General features: G+C 69.4%; 1 protein-coding gene across 2 annotated transcripts in view; it reads left to right on the top strand.

Moving 5' to 3' along the window:
- The first annotated feature begins 6763 nt into the window (after window positions 1-6763).
- The window catches only part of PTPRN (protein tyrosine phosphatase receptor type N), a 59607-nt gene continuing 41241 nt past the window's right edge, over window positions 6764-25129 (top strand). The window contains exons 1-11 of one of the 2 annotated variants that reach the window (XM_075917683.1): window positions 6764-6920; window positions 14777-14827; window positions 15046-15159; window positions 16121-16226; window positions 16911-17094; window positions 17445-17733; window positions 18518-18634; window positions 19043-19077; window positions 22434-22750; window positions 23046-23132; window positions 25039-25118. In XM_075917683.1, the coding sequence (XP_075773798.1) occupies window positions 6836-6920; window positions 14777-14827; window positions 15046-15159; window positions 16121-16226; window positions 16911-17094; window positions 17445-17733; window positions 18518-18634; window positions 19043-19077; window positions 22434-22750; window positions 23046-23132; window positions 25039-25118 (1465 nt within the window). In that variant the 5' untranslated portion in view covers window positions 6764-6835. Of the gene's footprint in view, window positions 6921-14776; window positions 14828-15045; window positions 15160-16120; window positions 16227-16910; window positions 17095-17444; window positions 17734-18514; window positions 18635-19042; window positions 19078-22433; window positions 22751-23045; window positions 23133-25038; window positions 25119-25129 lie in introns of both variants that reach the window. The other variant, XM_075917682.1, reaches the window with a different exon arrangement.

The raw sequence follows: 25129 nt of genomic DNA, 5'->3' as shown, positions 1-25129 counted from the left end.
AAGAGGGTTAATATGGAACCACTGGGCGAGCGGCCCCTGCTCCTGGCAGTGCCCCATGGGCCGAGCTGGCAGGCGGGGCGCCCCTCAGCACCCTGTGCATTCTGTCAGCCGCTGGCTTTAACCCTGCCCCTTGCGGGCGCCAGGCTCCCTTCCAAGGCGTGAGCTGGGCTCCGCAGGCCGGGCCGTGGCCTGGGCCCCACCGCGTGACGGCCCCGGGGTCAGGGCCCCCTGGCTGGGGCTTGGAGAGGGCGGATTGCTGGGGGAGTGCCCGCCCTGCCCTCGGGATGGTGCAGAGAGACTCGCCCTGTCTCAGGCTCTGATCTCATGCCGCCCCCTGGCCTCCAAGCGCCAGGCCCTGGGAGCAAGGGCTTTGAGACACGTTCCCCTAGAAGCAGCATGTTCCCAGGTTGGCTGGGGACCGGCCGGAGCTCCAGCCACGGGTCAGCACCTACAGGGCCCACCTCCACCCTTCCGGGCATCGCTGCTAGTGGAAAACCAGCCCTCCCTCTCACAGGCCACCCCCAGATACATCCCCCAGGCACCTACCCCATGGCAAACCTCACTGCCCACTCTGCCCACACGTCTATACGAGCCACCCCGCACTGACCTACCCACGTCAGCCACAGCGGGCTCCTGCGCCCGCACAGCCTCTAGCGATCTGTGCCGGCAGTGCCCCTCTGCCATGGACACGGGCCAGACCAGGCCGCTGCGCCAATGGGCACGAATCAGGCAGCAGGAAGGGCGACACAGACCCCCAGGGGACCGCTGGAGCCTGCCTGGGCACTCCGCCATGGGGCTGAGGAGCCGGCCTGCGAAGCGATGGCACCAGCCAGGCAGAGGGAGTGTGGAACTGGGATTCCTTAGCAAATCTGACACTGTCTCCCTGGGCTTGAGCAGAGACCTGAGCTGGCTGGCGCACTACAAAGGCAATTTCCCCTGCCTTTGATACTCGCATTTCCACAACGAAAGCTACAGGACAGGACACGGCCAGCGCGACTCAATTAGTGTCGTTAAGGCCGGTCCCACAATGGACAGGTAACTGCCTTTGCTGTTCTATGCACCCTGGATCTGTAAGCTCCCGACGCAGTGGGTGTTACCCACAAGGGCTCATGCTATGGCGTATTTGTCAGTCTCTAAGGCTACGTCTGGACTGCATCCCCCTGTCGATGGCTGCGACTCAGTCCAGCCCACCCGGTGAGTGCCTAGGGAGCACTGCTGCAAGCTACTCAAGGCAGACCTTGGCTCCTTGAGTAGGCTGGGCAGAGGCTGGCAGGCCGCAGGCGCCGGGGCTGCAGGCAGGCCCTTGGTGCAGTAGCTGGGTGGCTTGTGGCCAGTGAGCTGCGGAGAACGGGGACTGGTCCCCGCAGCAGGACACGAGGCCTTGCCCCTGGGCGTGGCGTTGGCCTGCTTGGGCCATGCATCTGGCGAGCAGGGGGGGGGAAGAGTCTGTGGTTCAGTGTCTCTGCAGTGCCAAGGGCCCTTCCACCCTGGACAGCTGCAGGGCAAAGGGGCTGGCCCTGCCCCACCAGGCTGGCACTATGCGGATGAGATGAGCTGGGGCATGCCAGGAACCACCGTGCCAAGGCAGCAGAGCATGGCAGGTGCTAGCCATGGCATGGCACCGCCTAGCCAGGGTCGTGCCTGTAGGGCTGGCGGGGGAGGGATTTGAAGGTGGACACATGGCAGTTCTGGGGGTGCTGTGGGGGTGCCCCAGGGCCTGCTTGGCGAGGGGCTGCAGAGGCTCCGGACGAGTGGGACGTGGGAGCTCTCCCAGGGCCAGTGAGGCACTGGGCATGACTCCATGGAAAGGGAGGTTACGGAGCCAGGCACCTGCTCTCGGGTGTCCAAAGGGGTGTGGTGCCAGGCTGGGCACCAGGCACTGGCAGCCAGGTCCCCATCGGGCAGGGTAACAGACACTCCTCTCTCTGCCTGTTCCCTGCTCAGGGGCTCAACGCCAGTCCGGCCATGGCCAGAGCCCCCAGCCAAGCCAGGCTGCAAGTTGGCAAGAGACCATGAAACCAGCAGGACGAAACGTGCCCCAGGAGGGCGGGCAGCTCACGACCCAGGTCACCAAGCTAGGCTGCCGGATGCAGCGGGGACTGCGGCTTGGTGGATGGGTGAGGGAGCAGCCCCGTGGGGTGTGATGTAGCTAGTCCAGCACATATCGGGCCAGGCAGCAAGCGCTTCCCAACAGCTCCACTGGCTGCCATGCAACTATCGGCTCTGTCAATAAACGGGTCCTTGTTTCACTCCGAATGCTGCCTGGTGCTGTGTCAAATGGAGCAGTGACCCCAAGGGCCCCTGGCAGGCCAGCGTGCCTGGCGCTTGGGGAGGTGACCAGAGGGTCCCTGGCGGGCCCGGTGCCTCAGGGAGGTGACCAGAGGGTCCCTGGCAGGTCGGAGGGTCCAGCGCCTCAGGGAGGTGACCAGAGGGTCCCTGGCAGGCCCGGTGCCTCAGGGAGGTGACCAGAGGGTCCCTGGCAGGTCGGAGGGTCCAGCGCCTCGGGGAGGTGACCAGAGGGTCCCTGGCAGGCCGGAGGGTCCAGCGCCTCGGGGAGGTGACCAGAGGGTCCCTGGCAGGCCGGAGGGTCCAGCGCCTCGGGGAGGTGACCAGAGGGTCCCTGGCAGGTCGGAGGGTCCAGCGCCTCGGGGAGGTGACCAGAGGGTCCCTGGCAGGCCGGAGGGTCCAGCGCCTCGGGGAGGTGACCAGAGGGTCCCTGGCAGGCCGGAGGGTCCAGCGCCTCGGGGAGGTGACCAGAGGGTCCCTGGCAGGTCGGAGGGTCCAGCGCCTCGGGGAGGTGACCAGAGGGTCCCTGGCAGGTCGGAGGGTCCAGCGCCTCGGGGAGGTGACCAGAGGGTCCCTGGCAGGTCGGAGGGTCCAGCGCCTCGGGGAGGTGACCAGAGGGTCCCTGGCAGGCCGGAGGGTCCAGCGCCTCGGGGAGGTGACCAGAGGGTCCCTGGCGGTCCCAGCACTCGAGGAGGTGACCAGAGGGTTCACGGCGGGCTGGTGGTCCCAGTGCTTGGGGAGGTGACTGTGCTGGTGCGTTGGGGTTTCCCAACTCCTGCACCCCTGTAATGGCATGAACAGACCCCACCAGCCAGTAGAACAGGGGAGTTTATTGCCTCTCCAGGGTACAGCCCAGCACAGATGGAATCTGGTTCCAGGAAGGGGGCTAAGAGGCCTCAGAGCCCCCCCTTGAGATGGGGGGTGGCTGGGCCCTACAATCCCAGCCCCCTCCCTAGCTCTTTCTCCCCTGCTTCCCAGACAGAAACTAACCAACTCTCTCCCAGCCAGGGGCGGCATCCACCTTCCTTTGATTCTCTCCCTGAGGGGTAGCTGGTCAGACAGGTTGAGAGACCCTCTTTGCATAATGACTCACCCCCTGCCCTGCTGGGCCGTGCTGTAGCCAGCAAGGAACCCCCCACTACGTCACAGTGACCAGAGGGTCCCTGGTGGGCCCGGTGCTCGGGGAGGTGACCAGAGGGTCCCTGGTGGGCCCGGTGCTCGGGGAGGTGACCAGAGGGTCCCTGGCGGGTTGGTGGTCCCGGCGCTTGGGGAGGTGACCAGAGGGTCCCTGGCGGGCCCGGTGCTCGGGGAGGTGACCAGAGGGTCTCTGGCGGGCCCGGTGCTCGGGGAGGTGACCAGAGGGTCCCTGGCGGGTTGGTGGTCCCGGCGCTTGGGGAGGTGACCAGAGGGTCCCTGGCGGGCCCGGTGCTCGGGGAGGTGACCAGAGGGTCTCTGGCGGGCCCGGTGCTCGGGGAGGTGACCAGAGGGTCCCTGGCGGGTTGGTGGTCCCGGTGCTTGGGGAGGTGACCAGAGGGTCCCTGGCGGGTTGGTGGTCCCGGTGCTCGGGGAGGTGACCAGAGGGTCTCTGGCGGGCCTGGTGCTCGGGGAGGTGACCAGAGGGTCCCTGGCGGGCCTGGTGCTCGGGGAGGTGACCAGAGGGTCCCTGGCGGGTTGGTGGTCCCGGCGCTTGGGGAGGTGACCAGAGGGTCCCTGGCGGGCCCGGTGCTCGGGGAGGTGACCAGAGGGTCTCTGGCGGGCCCGGTGCTCGGGGAGGTGACCAGAGGGTCCCTGGCGGGTTGGTGGTCCCGGCGCTTGGGGAGGTGACCAGAGGGTCCCTGGCGGGCCCGGTGCTCGGGGAGGTGACCAGAGGGTCTCTGGCGGGCCCGGTGCTCGGGGAGGTGACCAGAGGGTCCCTGGCGGGTTGGTGGTCCCGGTGCTTGGGGAGGTGACCAGAGGGTCCCTGGCGGGTTGGTGGTCCCGGTGCTCGGGGAGGTGACCAGAGGGTCTCTGGCGGGCCTGGTGCTCGGGGAGGTGACCAGAGGGTCCCTGGCGGGCCTGGTGCTCGGGGAGGTGACCAGAGGGTCCCTGGCGGGTTGGTGGTCCCGGCGCTTGGGGAGGTGACCAGAGGGTCTCTGGCAGGCCGGAGGGCCCAGCGCCTCGGGAAGATGACCAGAGGGTCCCTGGCAGCTGGCAGGCCTGGCGCTCAGTGGCCCAGGGGCTGGGCACTCCAGCCGGTTACTCACAGGGCTCAAGGATTAGTGGGGGCTCCTGGCTAAGCTGCAGGGGTCTATGAGGTCTGCAGGGCTGGCTGGTGTTGCCAGTGGCTGGCGAGCGGAGGTGACCCCTGCCAGTGCGGACAAGGCCTGCCCGGGCTAAGGGCAGGGAGGGCCCTGCAGCCCAGGCACCCAGGTACTGGCAGCCCGGATGGCCCGGGGGAAGCACAGGTGCCTGTGTGAGAACAGCAACGGGGCTGGTCTCTGGGCCTGTGGCAGCGGTTCCAGCAGCCCAGGGGTGAGCCAGAGCCCGGGGCGGAGCAGCGAGGCCCTGCAAAGGGAGGCCCAGGAGCTGATGCTGGAGGGCGGGGCCGGCGGGGGCTCGGCGAGGGGCCAGGCCTGGACGTGCGGGCGCTGGCAGGGGCCTGGCTGTGCCACTCGGCGCATTGTGCTCTGCACAGGTGGGGGAGGCGCAGGCGCCGGCTGCACCGAGGGCCCGGGCGGGGGGGCAGGCGATGCTCAGCGGGAGCTCGGCAAATGCCCGGGACCCCCTCCCAGAGGCCAGACCCCACAAGACGAGGTGAGAGCCTGCACTGAGCTGCCATGCTTGCCAGCTGGTGACTGTCTGCCCCATTGCCCCGCCCTGCCCCGTCCCACTCCCTGCCCTGCCCCATTGCCCCACCTCACTGCCCTGCCCCACCCTCATCCCACTCCCTGCCCTGCCCTGCCCCATTGCCCCACCTCACTGCCCTGCCCCGCCCTCATCCCACTCCCTGCCCTGCCCTGCCCCATTGCCCCACCTCACTGCCCTGCCCCGCCCTCATCCCACTCCCTGCCCTGCCCTGCCCCATTGCCCCACCTCACTGCCCTGCCCCGCCCTCATCCCACTCCCTGCCCTGCCCTGCCCCATTGCCCCACCTCACTGCCCTGCCCCGCCCTCATCCCACTCCCTGCCCTGCCCTGCCCCATTGCCCCACCTCACTGCCCTGCCCTGCCCTCATCCCACTCCCTGCCCTGCCCTGCCCCATTGCCCCACCTCACTGCCCTGCCCTGCCCTCATCCCACTCCCTGCCCTGCCCTGCCCCATTGCCCCACCTCACTGCCCTGCCCTGCCCTCATCCCACTCCCTGCCCTGCCCTGCCCCATTGCCCCACCTCACTGCCCTGCCCTGCCCTCATCCCACTCCCTGCCCTGCCCTGCCCCATTGCCCCACCTCACTGCCCTGCCCTGCCCTCATCCCACTCCCTGCCCTGCCCTGCCCCATTGCCCCACCTCACTGCCCTGCCCTGCCCTCATCCCACTCCCTGCCTTTCCTCATTGCCTGCCCCACCCCACTGCCCTACCCTGTCCCATTGCCCCACCCCATTGCCCTGCCCTTCCCCATTGCCCCGCCTCTGTGCCCTGCCCCATCGTCTGCCCTGCCCAATTGCCTTGCTCCCTTGCCCAGCTCTATCCTATTATCTGCCCTGCCCCACTGCCCTGCCCTATTGCCCCACCTGCCCTATTGCCCTTCCCCATTGTCTGCACTGCCCCACTGCCATGCACTTGTCCTATTATCTGCCCTGCCCCACTGCCCTGCCCTATTGCCCCGCCTGCTCTATTGCCCTTCCCCATTGTCTGCACTGCCCCACTGCCATGCACTTGTCCTATTATCTGCCCTGCCCCATTGCCCCACCCCCCGCCTCACTGCATTGTCCTGCCCCCTTTTGCCCATCCTGCCCCACTAGCTGCCTCACCCCCCAGGTTCCTAGGACATTGGCCACCAGGCACGTGCCAGCTCCTAGAAGCCCAGACACACTCGTCCTATTGGCCCACCTGGTGTGAGGGTGTGTCGGGGCAGGGCTGTGATTGGTCTGTTGTACAGGGGGCGGGACTCTGGTAGGCACCTGCCATCCCCCTGGGTTGTGGTTGGTGTCATCTGCAGTGGGCGTGGCTCCTCAGAGAGGGGCGTGTCCTGTGTGTAAGAGTGATTGGGGCAACTGGCGAGGGCGTGATTCAGGGGGCGGGGTTAATACATTTTGGGGGACGCGGTTGGTCCCCTGTGGAAGGGCTCTCACGGTGATTGGTGCATCCCAAAGGGGCGGGGCTATTGGCAGGGGGCGTGTCCCGCTCATTTAGATTACCTGGAGGGCGTGTCCCAGACATGCGTGGTGGTTGGTTCCCTGTTGGGGGCGTGTCCTGGCTGCAGGGTGCGATTGGTGGCTCCGCAAGGGGCGTGTCCAGACTGCGGCCTGTGATTGGCTCCTCGGGTGGGGGCGTGGCCGGGCGGCCCGGCGGCTGCGGGCGGCGCTGGGCTGCGGGCCCGGCGTGGTGCGGAGCGGAGCCGAGCGGCCGGGATGGGGCGGCGGCTGCTGCGGCCGCTTCTCTGCCTCCTGCTCGTGGCCGGCCGCCTGCCGCGGGCCGGGGGCGCCGGACCCCACGGTGAGGGGCGGCCGGGGGATGGGGGTGTCGGCCTGGGGGGGTCCCCATGGGGGGGCTGGGCTGGGGGTATCGGTCTGGGGGGTCCCCATGGGGGGGCTGGGCTGGGGGTATCGGTCTGGGGGGGTCCCCATGGGGGGGGCTGGGCTGGGGGGTATCGGCCTGGGGGTCCCCATGGGGAGGGCTGGGGGGGTATCGGTCTGGGGAGGTCCCCATGGGGAGGGCTGGGGGGGCATCGGTCTGGGGGGGTCCCCGTGGGGGGGCTGGGCTGGGGGTATCGGTCTGGAGGGGTATCGATCTGGGCAGTCCCCATGGAGGGTATCGGTCTGGAGGGGTATTGGTCTGGGGGGGTCCCAATGGGGGGTATCGGTCTGGGGGGTCCCCATGGCGGGTGGCTGTGCTGAGGGGGGTATCGGTCTGGGGGGTCCACATGGGGAGGGCTGGTCTGGGGGTCCCCGTGGGGAGGGCTGGTCTGGGTGGGTATCGGTCTGGGGAGGTCCCAATGGGGGGTATCGGTCTGGGGGTCCCCATGGGGGGTGGCTGTGCTGAGGGAGGTATCGGTCTGGGGGGTCCCCGTGGGGGGGCTGAGCTGGGGGGGTATCGGTCTGGGGGGCCCCCGTGGGGGGGCTGGGCTGGGGGGTATCGGTCTGGGGGGTCCCCGTGGGGGGGCTGGGCTGGGGGGTATCGGTCTGGGGGTCCCCGGGGGGTGGCTGTGCTGAGGGGGGTATCGGTCTGGGGGGTCCCCGTGGGGGGGCTGGGCTGGGGGGTATCGGTCTGGGGGGGTTCCCATGGGGGGTATCGATCTGGGGGGATCCCCATGGGGAGGGCGGGCTGGCCAGGGGGGGGCTGTCTTGCTGGGGGCTGGATTTCAGCATCTGGCGCCTGTGTGGGAGTGGAGCTTGGTTGTTGTCTGGGGCCCTCGCAGCTGGACCCCTTGCGCATGGGCGGCTGCTGCTCGGGCCCCGGTTACAGCGGCTGGGGGGGAAGCTGCCCCCCCTGCCATGCACTGCCCCCTGCCGCGCGTGGCTCCTGCCCCTTGCCTGGCACCCCTGGCTTTGGCTTTGGGGGGTGCTGCGTGAGGTGGGGTTCACTCTAGCCCCAGGGCTGCACCCCCAGCCTCCCGGCACTGCTCTTACCTTCCCGTCGGGGAGCAGGCAGCGAGGGGTCAGGCTGGGCAGGGCGGCGGGACGGGGGCACCTGGTGTTTGCACCCTGGCCAGGCCTGACTGAGCCCGGGGGCTGCACCTGGAAACCGTGGTCCTGCTCCTGGGGGGCAGCTGGAGGGGCAGTGCTGCTGGGGAGCTGGGAAGGGGGAACGCGGCTGGGAGCAGACAGGCTGGGGGTGAACCTGCCCATCCTGGGGGTCTAGGAGGACCCCGCTGCCCCCGGGGGGGTGGTGCTGTCTGCCCTCTGCGTGGCTGCCTGTCACAGGCACGTCACAGGGCTCACAGCCCCCCTGCTCTCCCCCCGCTCCTGTGCCAGGCAGTATTCCTCCTGCTCCGCTGCAGACGTCACTGGTCCCTGGTCCCTGCCCGTCGGTGCTGGGGAAACGCCTCTTCTCCACTTGCGCCAGCCCGCCCCCTCCCCCCGGCGCCCCTCCCTCCCCCCCGCCTGCTTTGGGGGGGCGAGCGGCCCCCTGCCCTTGGTCCCCGCAGCTGGGAAGGTGGCCTGAGCCCCTCCCACACAGAGGGGGCCCATCTCCCTTCTCCCCTGGCGCCAGGTTGGGGGCCAGTGGGCGCCTCCCCAAGAGGGGGCACAGGCCAGTCCTGCCCTTGCTGGACAAGGTCCCTGGAGCCCGTGGGGCCAGCGGCTGGCAGCCTCCCCCTTGCACCCCTGCCTGGGGCCTCGGCAGCCGTTTGGTGCCTGTGCGTGCGGTGCAGCGGCCTTCCCGCTCCCCCGGGCCTGCTGCCGCTGAAAGGGCCCGATCCGGAGCCCCTCCCTGGCAGGGAGCCGGAGACGCTGGCTGAGCACCCTGCCTGCTCGGGCAGGGGTGTCCCCGTCCCCCTCCAGCTGGGCGGGGCTCCCAGGGGCTCTGCTTGGCCCTGCCTGGCTCTGCCCATCCTGCGGGGCTGCAAAGCAGGGCAGGAGCTGGGCCCCCCGGCCTCTCGAGCCCCCGGCAGCTCAGGCAGGTGGCTCGTACGAGACGCAGGCGCCGAGACCCTGAGCCGGAGGAGGCGGCAGGGCAGGGGGGGCGGGGCTGTGGCCGGGGGGTGGGGCTGGGGCGCAGCTGCAGGGCGCTTCGCGAGCATGGGTCGGGCGCGTGGAGCCTGGGATGGGGGGGCGGGTGCAGACCGAGTGGGGCCGGGCCGGGCTCTGGTGGGGGAGTGCTCTGGGCCCCAACGCCCCCGCCCGCTGGGCACAGAGTGGGCAGCCAAGGGGTGAAGGCGCCTCCCAGCATGCTTAGCGCCTGCCCGGGAGCCCTGGGGCAGGCGGGGGGGTGGGGGGAGGAGGTGCCAGTTCTGAAGCCGCCCGGCACTTTATCTTCCTGCCCTGGGACCCGCATGCGGCTCAAATCCATGGTTGTGGCCCACGGCTCAGCAGGCTCCTGCCAGGCCCCATCCCCACGGCGCCCCCCTGCAGACTGGGGGCCCTTCCCCTCCCCTCGGGAGCAGAGGGGCCAAACCTTGCTGGCTCCCCAGGGAGTGACCTTGGACCCTTCAGAGCCTGGCACAAGGGTGCTGTGGGCCCTGTTCATACCACGGGGCTGGACCGGAGTTCTGTCTGGCTGCCGTGGGGCTGGGCTGGGGGGCTGGCTGGCACAGAGGAGCCGTGGGGCAGGCTGGGGGGCTGGCTGGCACAGAGGAGCTGTGGGGCAGGCTGGGGAGCTGGCTGGCACAGAGGAGCCGTGGGGCAGGCTGGGAGCTGGCTGGCACAGAGGAGTCGTGAGGGAGGCTGGGGGGGCTGGCTGGCACAGAGGAGCCGTGAGGGAGGCTGGGGGGGCTGGCCGGCACAGAGGAGCCGTGAGGCAGGCTGGGGGGCTGGCTGGCACAGAGGAGCCGTGAGGCAGGCTGGGGGGCTGGCTGGCACAGAGGAGCCGTGAGGCAGGCTGGGGGGCTGGCTGGCACAGAGGGGCTGTGGGGCAGGCTGGGGGGCTGGCTGGCACAGAAGAGCTGTGGGGCAGGTTGGGGGGCTGGCTGGCACAGAGGAGCTGTGGGGCAGGCTGGGGAGCTGGCTGGCACAGAGCAGCCATGGCGCAGGCTGAGGGGCAGGCTGGCACAGAGGAGCCATGGGGCAGGCTGGGGGGCTGGCTGGCACAGAGGAGCCGTGGGGCAAGCTGAGGGGGCTGGCCGGCACAGAGGAGCCGTGGGGCAGGCTGGGGGGTTGGCCAGCACAGAGGAGCCGTGGGGCAGGCTGGGGGGTTGGCCGGCACAGAGGAGCCGTGGGGCAGGCTGGGGGGTTGGCCGGCACAGAGGAGCCGTGGGGCAGGCTGGGGGGTTGGCTGGCACAGAGGAGCCGTGGGGCAGGCTGGGGGGTTGGCCGGCACAGAGGAGCTGTGGGGCAGGCTGGGGGGCTGGCCGGCACAGAGGAGCTGTGGGGCAGGCTGGGGGGCTGGCCGGCACAGAGGAGCTGGGGGGCTGGCTGGCACAGAGGAGCCGTGGGGCAGGCTGGGGGGTTGGCCGGCACAGAGGAGCCGTGAGGCAGGCTGGGGGGTTGGCCGGCACAGAGGAGCCGTGGGGCAGGCTGGGGGGTTGGCTGGCACAGAGGAGCCGTGAGGCAGGCTGGGGGGCTGGCTGGCACAGAGGAGCCGTGGGGCAGGCTGGGGGGCTGGCTGGCACAGAGGAGCTGTGGGGCAGGCTGGGGGGTTGGCCGGCACAGAGGAGCTGTGGGGCAGGCTGGGGGGCTGGCCGGCACAGAGGAGCTGTGGGGCAGGCTGGGGGGCTGGCCGGCACAGAGGAGCTGTGGGGCAGGCTGGGGGGCTGGCTGGCACAGAGGAGCTGTGGGGCAGGCTGGGGGGCTGGCCGGCACAGAGGAGCTGTGGGGCAGGCTGGGGGGCTGGCCGGCACAGAGGAGCCGTGGGGCAGGCTGGGGGGCTGGCCGGCACAGAGGAGCCGTGGGGCAGGCTGGGGGGCTGGCCGGCACAGAGGAGCCGTGGGGCAGGCTGGGGGGCTGGCCGGCACAGAGGAGCCGTGGGGCAGGCTGGGGGGCTGGCCGGCACAGAGGAGCCGTGGGGCAGGCTGGGGGGCTGGCCGGCACAGAGGAGCCGTGGGGCAGGCTGGGGGGCTGGCCGGCACAGAGGAGCCGTGGGGCAGGCTGGGGGGCTGGCCGGCACAGAGGAGCCGTGGGGCAGGCTGGGGGGCTGGCCGGCACAGAGGAGCCGTGGGGCAGGCTGGGGGGCTGGCCGGCACAGAGGAGCCGTGGGGCAGGCTGGGGGGCTGGCCGGCACAGAGGAGCCGTGGGGCAGGCTGGGGGGCTGGCTGGCACAGAGGAGCCGTGGGGCAGGCTGGGGGGCTGGCCGGCACAGAGGAGCCGCGGGGCAGGCTGGGGGGCTGGCCGGCACAGAGGAGCCGCGGGGCAGGCTGGGGGGCTGGCCGGCACAGAGGAGCCGCGGGGCAGGCTGGGGGGTTGGCCGGCACAGAGGAGCCGTGAGGCAGGCTGGGGGGCTGGCCGGCACAGAGGAGCCGTGAGGCAGGCTGGGGGGCTGGCCGGCACAGAGGAGCCGCGGGGCAGGCTGGGGGGCTGGCCGGCACAGAGGAGCCGCGGGGCAGGCTGGGGGGCTGGCCGGCACAGAGGAGCCGCGGGGCAGGCTGGGGGGCTGGCCGGCACAGAGGAGCCGTGGGGCAGGCTGGGGGGCTGGCCGGCACAGAGGAGCCGTGGGGCAGGCTGGGGGGCTGGCCGGCACAGAGGAGCCGTGGGGCAGGCTGGGGGGTGGCACAGGGTGTCGGGGAAACTGGCGCGTGGCAGGGGCTGGCAGCTGGAGCAGCTCTAACGTCCTGTGGGGCCAGGCCCCAGGGGATGCCGTGGGCTCGACCGGGGCCCCCGCGTCCCAGCAGGGCCCCAGGGACACTCTGGAGTGGGGGGGGCTGTGCTAGTGCCCCTGCCTGTGACCCAGCCCCTGGCTGGAGCAGGCCGTGGGGCTGGGCTGGGGGCTGCCCCACCCTGTGCTCCTGTGTCCCCGTTGGAGGTGGGGGGCTGGGCAGAGCGGCCTGCCCCTCCCACACGGGCTGCCAGCCGCCGCTTCGCCTGCCCCCAGAGGCCGCTGACTCACGCAGCTCGGCATGTCAGCACTGACGCCGCCGCGCGTCTGCCTGTGACTCACCCGCCCCTTCCCTCCATGGGGCCTGCCCCATGCGCTGCCCTGCTCCTCCGCCTCTCTGCCCCGTGGCCAGGCTGCCCAAACCCACTGCGGCTCTGTGCCCGCCTGGCACCGTGCTCGGGTGGCAGGAGCCTTCGGAGGGAGTGACTGGCACAGTGGTGCCGTGGGGCAGGCTGGGAGGGGCGGGGGGCTGGCACAGTGGTGCCGTGGGGCAGGCTGGGGACGGTGGCTGGCACAGTGGTGCCGTGGGGCAGGCTGGGGGACGGTGGCTGGCACAGCGGTGCCGTGGGGCCAGGCTGGGAGGGGCGGGGGGCTGGCACAGTGGTGCCGTGGGGCAGGCTGGGGGACGGTGGCTGGCACAGTGGTGCCGTGGGGCCAGGCTGGGAGGGGCGGGGGGCTGGCACAGTGGTGCCGTGGGGCAGGCTGGGGGACGGTGGCTGGCACAGCGGTGCCGTGGGGCAGGCTGGGGGACGGTGGCTGGCACAGCGGTGCTGTGGGGCCAGGCTGGGAGGGGCGGGGGGCTGGCACAGTGGTGCCGTGGGGCCAGGCTGGCAGGGGCGGGGGGCTGCCACAGTGGTGCCGTGGGGCAGGCTGGGCGGGGCGGGGGGCTGGCACAGTGGTGCCGTGGGGCCAGGCTGGGCGGGGCGGGGGGCTGGCACAGCGGTGCCGTGGGGCTGGGCTGGGGGGAGGCTGGGAGGTGGGCAGGGCGACTGGCTCTGGGGCTGCATGGATGCTTCTCATGGGGGGCAGTTCTGTGCAGGGGGCGTGAGGGCTGCGGGATGCCATGGGCGCAGGGCAGTGCCCGGTGGGCTCTGGGGCAGCCTCCTGCCCTTGGCCGGGGCGGGCATGTGGCTCTGGCTCCCTGCGCCTCGCTCACTGCAGAGCGCGCTGGGCTGGCTCCGTGTGGGGGGCTCTGCGGGGCTGGGGGGCGCTTTGGGGAGATGGGGATTTGCCTCGTGTGTGGCCCTTGGGAGACGCCCGGTTCTGCCTCATGGCAGGCGGGGGCCTTGGTCCCTTGCCCGGCTGGAGAGGGGCTGGGGTGGCTGAGGCACGTCGGGCGAAGGGCCCTGCGGGGCCGGGGAAGGGGCCTGGTGGGTTCGGTCCCGGGGCCTCTCCGGAGGGTGCCAGGTCGCTGGCTCCGTGCAGGGAGACGGGCAGCGGGCGCAGGCTGGTGCCAGGCAGGGCGCCGGGGCGGGTTTGCCCTGCCCTTCCGGAGGGGGCTGGGCTGGGCTGGGGGAGGCTGCGGCTTGTTTCCCAGGTGGCTGGCGGGAGCTGGGCGTTTCAGCACCATGGCCAGCTCCCGGCAGGTCCGGGCTGCAGGAGGGGCCGAGCCCTGCGCTGGGCCTGGGGGGCGGCACTGACCCCCAGCCCGCAGGGGGAGGCCAGGCAGCCGCTGGGGCGCCAGCCCTGCCGTGTGTCCTGTGGGGTGAGCCCCCGGCAGGCTCAGTGCTCACAGGAGCCCAAGTCCCGGAGCCAGGGCTGGTGGCTCCCGGTGCTGGGGGGCATCTCACCTGGGTCTGTCCTGCTCCCTTTCTCCCTCCCGGCCCCGTGGCAAGCCAGCCCCGCGCCCGGCTACTCCTCCTTCCCCCTCCCTCCTGGCCTTCAGTGGTGAGTCATTGGCGGCTGCTGCTGGGCTGCAAGAAGCAGCGGGGGGGGCTGCCCCCCAGGCCCATGTCAGCCCCCCCCCCAGCGCTGCCCCCCAGGCCCATGTCAGCCCCCCCCCCAGCGCTGCCCCCCAGGCCCATGTCAGCCCCCCCCCCAGCGCTGCCCCCCAGGCCCATGTCAGCCCCCCCCCAGCGCTGCCCCCCAGGCCCATGTCAGCCCCCCCCCCGGCGCTGCCCCCCAGGCCCATGTCAGCCCCCCCCGGCGCTGCCCCCCAGGCCCATGTCAGCCCCCCCCCCAGCGCTGCCCCCCAGGCCCATGTCAGCCCCCCCCCCGGCGCTGCCCCCCAGGCCCATGTCAGCCCCCCCCCCCGGCGCTGCCCCCCAGGCCCATGTCAGCCCCCCCCCCCGGCGCTGCCCCCCAGGCCCATGTCAGCCCCCCCCCGGCGCTGCCCCCCAGGCCCATGTCAGCCCCCCCCGGCGCTGCCCCCCAGGCCCATGTCAGCCCCCCCCCCCCCCCCCGGTGCTGTGAGGAGCCAGCAGGTAGTGGCTGTGCTGGCAGCTGGGGCATGTAACTGCCCCCACCCCTGTGGGAGGCTGCCCCCCATCCCGAGCCCTGCCCTTGGTGGCCCGGGGGGGAGCTGTGGGGCCAGACGCAGGCAAGGATGCATTTGCCCCTGTCCCGACCTCCCTGCTCAGGCAGCTCCTGGGGAGCCAGGCCTGCGTCCCACCGCTGCAGCACCCCGGGGAGACTGGCCCCCGCCTCCCTGCCAGGTGCTTCTGGGGCGCTCGCAGGGCCCAGGGCTGGGTTTGCAAGAATCGCCTGCGATACCCCCGTGTGGGGCCTTGGCCTGGGCAGGGTGGGGGGCCCAGCTCCATGCTCCTGCGGGGGTGGGGCCTTGGGTGGCTCCCCCCAGCCCTGCGGCGCCCCCCGGTTGCCACGCTGCCCCCAGCCCCGGCGAGCCCCCGTGCAGGAGGCGCTAACTGTCCCTGTGTCTGTCCCAGGCTGCCTGTTCGACCGGCGGCTCTGCTCCCAGCAGGAGGTGTGTGTGCAGGGTAAGTGCCCGCGGGGCAGGGCTGTGCCGGGGGGGGGAGGGGGGCCTGTCGAGGCTGGAGCCCCGGAGGGGGGAGGGGAGGTGGGTTAGGAAGCCTGAGGGGTGAAACTGCCCCCCCCAGCTCCCAGGCCCCCTCCTCCACAGCAACCCCGGCTGCCCCTGGGGTTGGCGCCAGGCCCGGGGGCTGAGCCGGCTGCCCTGTGCCTGCTCTGCTCCTAGATGGCTTGTTCGGGCAGTGCCAGGCGGGCGCGGCGCGCGACAGGCCTCCCTTCCAGCTCACCTCGCCGGTGCTCCAGCGCCTGCAGGACACGCTGCACCGCCTCCTGGCACAAGGTGAGCCCTGTGTGGGGGGCGCAGGCTGGCCTGTGGCTGGGAGGGGTGGGGCGGGGGCGTGGGCTGGCCCAGGCCGAGGGGGGTGGTGGGCGCAGGCTGGCCTGTGCCTGGGAGGGGTGGGGCTGGGTCGCAGGCTGGCCCGGGCCGAGGGGGTTGGGGGGCGTAGGCTGGCCCGGGCCAAGGGGGGTGGTGGGCACAGGCTGGCCTGTGCCTGGGAGGGGTGGGGCTGGGGCGCAGGCTGGCCCGGGCCGAGGGGGTTGGGGGGCGCAGGCTGGCCTGTGGCTGGGAGGGGTGGGGCGGGGGCGCAGGCTGGCCCGGGCCGAGAGGGGTGGGGGGCGCAGGCTGGCCTGTGGCTGGGAGTGGTGGGGTGGGGCCACAGGCTGGCCCAGGCCCAGGGGGGTGGGGGGTGCAGGCTGGCCCGCGCTGAGGGCGGTGGGGGGCGCAGGGTGGCCTGGGCCGAGGGGGGTGGGGGACGCAGGCTGGCCCGGGCCGAGGGGGGTGGGGGCGCAGGCTGGCCCGGGCCGAGGGGGGTGGGGGACGCAGGCTGGCCTCTGGCTGGGAGGGGTGGGGCGGGGGCGCAGGCTGGCCCGGGGCGAGGGGGGGTGGGGGACGCAGGCTGGCCCGGGCCGAGGGGGTTGGGGGGCGCAGGCTGGCCTGTGGCTGGGAGGGGTGGGGCGGGGGCGCAGGCTGGCCCGGGCCGAGGGGGGTGGGGGTGCAGGCTGGCCTGTGGCTGGGAGGGGTGGGGCGGGGGCGCAGGCTGGCCCAGGCCGAGGGGGTGGCAGGGTGCAGGCTGGCCTGTTGCTTGGGGGAGTGACGGGGGGCAGTGGCTGGGGCGGGTGGTGGTGGGAGATGGGGGGCAGGGTCCATGCACCTGCTGGCATTGCTGGGAGAGGGTGGGGCTCAGCCCTCCTTGGGGCAGGGGGCCGGCCTGCGCGCTGACGGGCTGCTGTCCCCGTGGCAGGGCTGTCGTGGCAGGACGGGCTCACGCAGTACGTGATCGCCCAGGAGCTGCAGCGGATCCCCCGGCTGCGCCCGCCCCCTGCCCCGGAGCCGGCGGCCAAGGACAGGTAGGGCTGGCTCCGCTGTCCGTCTGCCCCAGCCGGGCCCCCCCAGGCCTGTGCTGCCCCGCCCCCCCCACTAAGGACACCCGTGGGTGCCATGTGCCCGCTACAGTGAGTCCGTCACAGGCAGCGGCCAGTGCCGGGGAGAGCGGGGCTGCGCTCTGAGGCCTGGCGTCCCCCAGCCGGGCCCTGCCGGGAGCTGGCTCCAGGGTCCCCCTGTGACGGGGAGTTGGGTTCCCCGACCCTGCACCCCCGGAGCAGCCAGAACCGTCTCCCCCAGCCGGGAGACTAGAGGGGGGTTTCTTGAGTGTCCAGCACAGCCCAGCACAGACGGGACGTGGCTACCGGGGGCAGGGCCAGGATGGCTCAGGCCCTGGGGTTAGGGGTCCATCGCCCACTCTCCCACGAGCCCTGTGGGGCTGGGTTTGGCTGCCGGTCCGTACGGTCACCCTATGACTGACAGTGGGGGGCTGCCTGGGGCCACCCCCAACCCCTGAAAAGTCAGCCCCTTCCTGCACCCCTCAGCAGCTGCCTGGTCTGGCCCCGGGGTGCTCAGGGTGAACCCTGTGGAGCCTGTTTCGGGGGCCCCAGGCTGGGGGTCTGGCCTCTGCTCTCCTGGGGCTGGGGAGGAGGAGGGGAGCCCGGCCCGGTCCCCGCTGTGCCCCTCACCAGGCCTCTGGTATCGCTCAGGTTCTCCCCGCTGCGCGCCGCCCCGCCGAGGACCCTGCTCCCCCCGGTGCCCGGCCAGCCAGGCAGCTCCGTGCAGATGGCCCCACGCCTGGCCCCGCTGGCCCCTGCCGCGCTGCAGCGATACCTGGCGCTCCTGCTGCTCGCCCCCGAGGAGGGGCTGCTGCACCCCTATTCGTACCACCAGGTGAGGGGCAGAGCCGGCCGCAGGCCCAGCCCGGCACGGACACAGCTCCGGCCGGCGCCTTGGGGGCGCGGGCGGGGGGAGAGCTGGGGGTCCTGGCTGGTCAGCCCATCCCGTCTCTGTGCTGCTGGGGAACGCGAGAGGCTTTGGCACCAGCTTGTCTGCAAACCGCTGTGCAGTGTGGCTGTTAACACCGGCCAGGCCTCGCCCCAGAGGTGGCTGCATCGCTGCCCCAAGGGAGGGGCCCTCGTCTCTGGGCGGGGGGGGGAAAGCACTGGGCCGGGGGAGGCCGGCTGGTCGCGGGGGGCGGGGGGTGGCACTGAGGGCCTGGTGCTTCTGTGCTCTGGTTCCAGTTTGGCTACCCGAACGGTGCGCAGCAGCTGAGCCCCGTCCAGGGCAGCGTGGCCCAGCAGAGCCCCGAGCGACCCGCTCTCTCCGGCAGAGCCCCCGCCCCCGCCCTCTTTGGGGCCGCCCCCCTCGCTTCCTACGGGGGGCAGCCGGGGCTGGACGGAGGGCCTCTCTTCCAGGGCCTGGGCACGCTCTACCTCCCGGGAGACAAGGCCAGCCCGAGGGCCCAGCACGGCCAGGGGCCGCCCCCGGCCAGCAGCGAGCCCGAGGGACGGAGCATCCCGGCGCAGCCAGGTAACCCTCCCTTCCCGCCGCCCCCTCGCGCCTGGCCCGGCCGGTCCCCTTGGCGGGATCCCCCCACCGCTACCCACAGCGCCACTGGGAATACGGACCGGCCCGTTCGTCCGTGCACCCCCCCCGCTACCCACAGCGCCACTGGGAATACGGACCGGCCCGTTCGTCCGTGCCATCCCCCCCGCTACCCACAGTGCCACTGGGAATACGGACCGGCCCGTTCGTCCCCCCCCCGCTACCCACAGCGCCACTGGGAATACGGACCGGCCCGTTCGTCTGTGCCCCCCCCCCGCTACCCACAGCGCCACTGGGAATACGGACCGGCCCGTTCGTCCATCCCCCCCCCGCTACCCACAGCGCCACTGGGAATACGGACCGGCCCGTTCGTCCGTGCACCCCCCCCGCTACCCACAGCGCCACTGGGAATACGGACCGGCCCGTTCGTCCGTGCCATCTCCCCCCCACACCCACTCGCGCTCCAGAGGCTGAGCTATTCACCCCTCCCCCCACCCAGTGTAACCCTGGGGAGACCAGGGGAAACTGAGGCACGGGTCGGGGCATGACAGACACAGCGGTGGTATTGCCATTGCGACCAGTCTCCCCCAGGTCCTGCCACTGCCAGCCTCGGGGTGGGGGTGCTGCCCTTTCGCTCCTGCTTCCTGACCTCTGGGCCCAGCAGGGCCAGGTGCTTGGTGGGTGCCCCCTCCCGCCCAGGCCAAGAGTCCTCCTGCCTTGCCCGTGGCTCCGTGGGCAGGGTCCACAGCCGGCGCCCTCCCTCCAGCAGATGCAGCCCTGCAGAGACTGGTGGCCGTGCTGAGCGACTACGGGGTGGGGCTGCAGGACCTGAGCCCCCAGCAGCTCGCCAGCCTCTCTGCCCTGCTGCAGCTGCTCCAGCGCCCTGGTGAGCAGGGGAGGGGGTGGGATGGTGAGGGCGGGGGACAGGGAGCGAGGGGGTGGGACAGGGAGCGGGGGGAAAGGTGAGGGGGTGGGACGGGGAGCGGGGGCAGGGGATAGGGAGCGGGGGGAAAGGTGAGGGGGTGGGACGGGGAGCGGGGGCAGGGGATAGGGAGCGGGGGGAAAGGTGAGGGGGTGGGACGGGGGGAGGTGAGGGGGTGGGACGGGGAGCGGGGGCAGGGGACAGGGAGCGGGGGGAAAGGTGAGGGGGTGGGACGGGGGGGGAGGTGAGGGGGTGGGACGGGGAGCGGGGGGGAGGTGAGGGGTTCACCCCCGCTGGACCTGGCCTGATCCCTCCCCCGGACGCTGCTCTGTGCCCGGAGCCAGCATGAAACGTCCGTGTCTCGCCCGCCAGGTGGAGCTGGCCAGAAGGCTCCGGAGGCGAAGCAGGTAAGTCCCGGGCCCGATGCCAGAGGGTTCCTGGCCCAGGGTCCGGCAGGGTCCCGGTCGCCGCAGGGAGCGTCGTGGTCCCCAAGCCAGAGCAGCTGGGTCCCAGTCCCCCGGCAAAGGAGACTCCCGCGCAGCCTGGGGGAGCCGCGCCGGCGCTGGGCACCTCCCTGTGGAATTGGGCGTCTCGCCTGCCTGCGTCCAGCTGGAGCTGCCAGCTCCGTGCCCCTCTCCCCGTGTCTCTCTCGCGCTCGTGGGGGCCCTGGGGCTGCGGCGGGCACAAGGCAGCTTTCTAGGTGATCTGCCCCCGCCGGTTTTCCTACCTCTCTGAGCTGTGGGCACCAGCCCCGGGCAGAGGCCCCGCCCGAGACGCCGAGGGAAGTGGCTCTGCTGCTCAGCGAGACCTCCCCGGCGTGGGGCACAGCGGGTTAGCCGCCCGCTGCCAGGCCCCGCCCCCGCCCGGATAAAGTCCGGCTCGTTGGTGTGGGCCGTGCCGGGGCCCCGGGTCGCTGTCTGTGCCCTGGCCTCTTCCATCCCCGAGTCTGCCTGCGCTAACGCTCCCGGGCGAGCCTGGCTCTGCTCCCAGGCGCCTGATCCCCCTGCAGCGGAGCAGGGCCGGGAGCTGCTCCTTGCCGGGCGCTCAGCGGGGAGTCTCGCTGACAGAGACCGATTGGCTAACGAATCCACCGACCCTGCCACCGGACCGGCTCCCCTTGGTGCTGCTGGCAGTGCCCTGCGGCCCCTCCCCGCCACCAGCTAGTCACAGCTGGGACCCTCGCTCGCCAGGGCCCCCGGGGCCTGCCCGGTGCCGAGCCAGGAGAGGTCAGTGCTGTCTAGCAGGGCCGCTGCGCTGGGCTCCAGGGAGACCGTCGGGTACGTTAGAGCTAAAGAGCAGCCCAGAACCTTGAGAGCCCGGCCTGGGCGCAGCAAACACCTTGAGAAACCTGGCCACGCCCATGAGAAATGCACATCGGACTAGGTCCGGTCTGCGCCGGGCCCGGGGGGGGTCCGGTCTGCGCCGGGCCCGGGGGGGGTCCGGTCTGTGCCATTTAAATATCTATCTCCTGTTAGTGTGACTGTGTCTATTTTCCATAAAACTCTGCACATTTGCATTCAGTAGATTACGTTACCGTCCTTCAGTTCTTTCTTCATCAAATCCCGTTATCCGCTCTTCCTCCGTTGCTCCGCCCGGCATTCGTGTGGGACGGCCAGGCCTGTTTCCCTGGACCATCCCGCTTTTCTTTCTTACACACTGGCCCGACGTCGCTTTCTGCCAGTCTGCTGGGACTTGGCTGGTGAGCCCAGAGGGATGGAAAATCCCCAGTAACGGTTCAGCCAGCTCCTCCGACCGCTCTTTTAAAGCTCTTGGAAGCAAAGTGTCCAGAGTTGAGGTTTAAAAACGCCTGAGTTCAGTAGCTGCCGTTCAACTTCCTCCCAAGTTACTGTTGGCATAGAAAGTATTTACTCCTCTCCAGGTGATACGACTACTCGAGTTCCCTCTCCCAAAACAGCACTGTACAGTGATTCCTCATTAACACGGGCCCGCTTCACATGTTTTTGCGATAGCACGATTTCTTTTTGAGGGAATGTTTTTTTAATTACATGACTGTCCCCGGAATAACACGATTTCCCCAGCCGGCCCATGGCTGGTGGCTGCGCGGGGCTTCCCCCGCGTCCCTGCAAAGCGGTGGAGGGTTCGCCGCTCGCCGCGCTGTTCCCCGCTGACTCCCCATCGCCAGATGCAATGCAGGTCCCGGCAGACCCATCGGAGGGACATACACCCACCCCAATGCCCCTCCCCTTCCCTTCCCCAGAGCCAGACACCTCCCCTCCCTGCTGTAACCCAGTCCCCTTTCTCCCCCGACCTTATGTCCCGGTCCCAACAGACACCCCCGCTTGAAACGCAACCCCCATCTTCACCATTATTTTCAATGGGAAAATTGACCCCCCATAACACGTTTTCACTTAACACGATCATTTTCTGAAACATCGATAGTGTTACATGAGGAATTACTGTATCGAATTTGTCTTTTCTGGGTTATTGACAATTCTACTGCTTCCATTAGTAACAGATCAATGTCTTTTAAGAGTCTTATTTCTAGTATCCTTAAAAGCCTTGTCCTTAACTCTGCAGGCTATCCATTATACCTGGTGGCTTTTTGCTTCCTTTATCCATTTTCTACTATGCAGCGCTTCTGATCTCTCGCTCATTACTACCAACTTCCCTTTTCTTCCCTCTTTCATATTCTTACACAGCTGCCTTCACTTCTGCTGTAAGCCCAGTTGCTTTGTAACCAGTGCAGCCTTCCTTCTTGAATTGTCGCTTTTCGATCATTTAGTAAAACACTTAAATCATTCAGAATGATCATTCCCGCTTTTCTCCCGGGTGACTTGGTTCCTAATAGTTTGGAGCTTGATGAAATTGTCCCTTTTCAAGCCACCAGGCGTGTTTGTGTTACTGGTTCAGCCTTTGTTCTACTTCCACATAACAAATGGGGCCAGATCAGAACGTGCACCGAAGCTGCCACCCGTTATTGGAGCGCTGACCAGTTCCGGATGAGTTCGAATGCAGAATCCCCCCCTCCCGCCAGCTTCAGCGCCGCTTGAGTTAGGAAATTGCCATCTGCAGTTGTAGAGGTTGCGAGGGTTTAGCACCGGACAACCTGCGTGTCCATCAAACCGAAGCCCCCCCCCCATCCTGTCGGGGGCCAGAGGGTGCAGCCGGCCTGTTCCCCGGGGATCTGAGGCTGGGCGGCAGACACCGACCAATCCCCCCGTGTGCTTGGTCTGCCCGGATGCCAGGCCATAGCGTGAGCTGGGAAGGGGAAATGCTGCTGTGACCCTACCCCTCCCGTTCCCCGGCGGCACTCAGGGCCCCCGGTTTCCCCCTTCCTGCCGGCCCGCCCGGCTGGGTCAAGTCGACGCCCCCTCTGCTTGTGTGCCGGGTGGGTGGGGCATTCCTGCCCTCCTGTGCTGCGCGAGCACTCGGCCCTTCCCCGGTCTCCCTGCCCCCTTGCCTCCCCCACGGCTTGGCTCGCAGGCAGGGGGTGCCCCGCTGTGGTGGGGCAGCCAGACCCTGCAGCGCCTCTCCCCGCAGAAGGGACCAGTGGCCCCCAGAAGCCTCTGTCCTGCGTGGCTTGGCCCGTGGGCCGGCGGGCTCCCCAAGACAGCGGCTGGGCGGTTCGGGGAGCAGGTAGGATCCCACGGAGCTGGGGGCTGGTGGGCCCCGCTCTGGGGAGGCAGCACGCCGGCCCATCGCCTGGACACGCGGGCAGCTTTCCCCGGGGTCCCGCGCAGCCCTGCCCTCGCCCGGCTCCTGGGAGGGATCTGCCGCCGGGTAACGTGCTGCTCTGCCCCAGGTGACGGAAGGGGAGATGCAGCACAGAGAGGAGGAGCTGCCCCCCTCCGTGGCGCCTCCCCCCGAGAGCCCTGCCAGTGCCGCCCCCTGGACAGAGGGGCCGCGGTGGGCGGGGGCCAGTGGCCCGGTGCCCAGCAGCGCCAGGCCCACGCTGGCAGCACAGGGGGCGGCGCCGGGGCAGGCCACGCCCGGGGTCCCCGCCAGGCCGGTGCCGGTGGAGAAGAAGAGCTACGTGGAGCCACGCGACCGTGGCGGGGAGGGGCAGCAGCCGGAGGCCCAGCCCGCCGAGGAGTACGGCTACATCGTCACCGACCGGAAGTGAGCGCGGGGGCGGGGTGGGGCGGGGGAGCTTGTGGGGCTGCCCCGGGGGGGGGGGGGGTTCCCACTCCGGCCGCCTGGCCAGTCCTCGGGGCGCCTACAGTGGGACCCTGTTCCTGGTGTCAGGAGCAGCCCCAGGCAGAGCTGGGCCTGTGCCAAGGCCCCTACGGCCCAGCCCACACCCACCTGCCTGGCATGTCCCGCTCCCCACTGCTGGCACCTGCCCTGTCGCTCGCAGATGGGGGGGCTGTCTGGGCCGGGACCCCAGCCCTGAGCCCCCCTCTGTTCCCTGCAGGCAGCTGAGCCTTGCAGATGGCATCCGGCTGCTGGAGATCCTAGCGGAGCACGTCCACCTGTCCACGGCCAGCTTCATCAACATCAGGTGGGAGCCCTGGAGGTGGGGGCAGGGCGATCCCCCGGGAGGGGGGGAGGGTGTGTCATGGTGTCAGGGAGTCCCCCGGCAAACACTTGGAAGGTAATAAAGTGATAGGGAATAGCCAGCATGTGTTTGTGAAGAACAAGTCATGCCAAACTAATCTGATAGCTTTCTTTGATAGGATAACGAGCCTTGTGGATAAGGGAGAAGCGGTGGATGTCATATACCTAGACTTTAGTAAGGCATTTGATACGGTCTCACATGATATTCTTATTGATAAACTAGGCAAATATAACTTAGATAGGGCCACGATAAGGTGGGTGCATAATTGGCTGGATAACCGTAGTCAGAGAGTTGTTGTTAACGGTGCTAAATCCTGCTGGAAAGGGATAACAATTGGAGTTCCTCAAGGGTCTGTTTTGGGACCCGTACTGTTCAATATCTTCATCAATGATGTAGATATTGGGATAGAGAGTACGCTTAGTAAGTTTGCAGATGATACCAAACTGGGTGGGGTTGCGACTTCTTTGGAGGATAGGGACATAATTCAAAATGACCTTAGCAAGTTAGAGAAATGGTCAGAGGTAAACAGGATGAGGTTTAATAAAGAGAAATGCAAAGTGCTCCACTTAGGAAGGAACAATCAGTTCCATACATACAAGATGGGAAGCGACTGTCTAGGAAGGAGCATGGCGGAAAGGGATCTAGGGATCATAGTGGACCACAAGTTGAATATGAGTCAACAGTGTGATGCTGTTGCAAAAAAAGCAAATATGATTCTAGGTTGTATCAACAGGTGTGTTGTAAGCAAAACTCGTGAAGTCATTCTGCCGCTCTACTCTGCACTAGTTAGGCCTCAGCTGGAGTACTGTGTCCAGTTCTGGGCGCCACATTTCAAGAAAGATGTGGAGAAATTGGAAAGGGTACAGAGAAGAGCGACAAGAATGATTAAAGGTTTAGAGAACATGACCTATGAAGCCAGGCTTCATGAACTGGGCTTGTTTAGTTTGGAAAAAAGAAGATTAAGGGGGGACATGATAGCGGCTTTCAAATATCTAAAAGGGTGTCACAAGGAGGAAGGAGAAAATTTGTTCCTCTTGGTTTCTGAGGACAGGACAAGGAGTAATGGGCTTAAAGTGCAGCAGGGGAGGTTTAGATTGGACATTAGGAAAAAATTCCTAACTGTCAGGGTGGTCAAATATTGGAATAAATTGCCAAGGGAGGTGGTGGAATCTCCCTCTCTGGAGATATTTAAGAACAGGTTAGATAGACATCTGTCAGGGATGGTGTAGACGGAGCTTGGTCCTGCCTTGAGGGCGGGGGGCTGGACTCGATGACCTCTCGAGGTCCCTTCCAGTCCTATTATTCTATGATTCTATGGCCCTGCACCCCGTCCGCAGCCAGAGGGGACTCTCGGGCGGCTGGTCGAAGAGAAGGGCTGTGGGGTCCCAGGGATGGGGCGCAGCGTGGGATCCATGCAAGCGCAGGGACCCGGAGCAGCCGGCAACATTCCTGTGGGGGAGAGGGGGTCCCGGCCCCCCCCCGCTCTAAGCCCCTTCTCCCTCCAAACCCCGCCGAGACTGACCCCTCCCCCAGCCTGGGGCAGCCCCGCCTGCCCTTTGTCCCCATCCCGGGTAGGAATTGTGTTCTCCTCTGCCTGCCCCCCCTCCCCCCCCGTCTGCGGGGAGTCCCCCTTCTCCAGACAGGGCTGCAGCTCCCGGGACGGTCAGACCCGCCCCCAGCACGGCACAGCGACACGCCCCTGCCGTGATCCCCCCCATGCTCACAGGTCTCGTCCCAGCCTCCCTGCAGTCGCTGGCCCCTTGCTCCCAGTGTCCCCTGCACGGCTCCGCCAGGGATCTGGGGTGGGGGCGGCGTCCCCTCCCCCCATGACTGGTCTCTGCTCCCCCAGTGTCATGGGCCCGGCCCTCACCTTCCGGATCCTGCAGAACCATCACAACCTGTCTCTGGCAGACGTGACCAGCCAGGCCGGTGAGTGGGGG

Source organism: Pelodiscus sinensis, unplaced genomic scaffold (assembly GCF_049634645.1).
Source record: "Pelodiscus sinensis isolate JC-2024 unplaced genomic scaffold, ASM4963464v1 ctg97, whole genome shotgun sequence".
Classification (NCBI taxonomy): domain Eukaryota; kingdom Metazoa; phylum Chordata; order Testudines; family Trionychidae; genus Pelodiscus; species Pelodiscus sinensis.
This window is presented reverse-complemented; position numbering and strand designations above follow the sequence as displayed.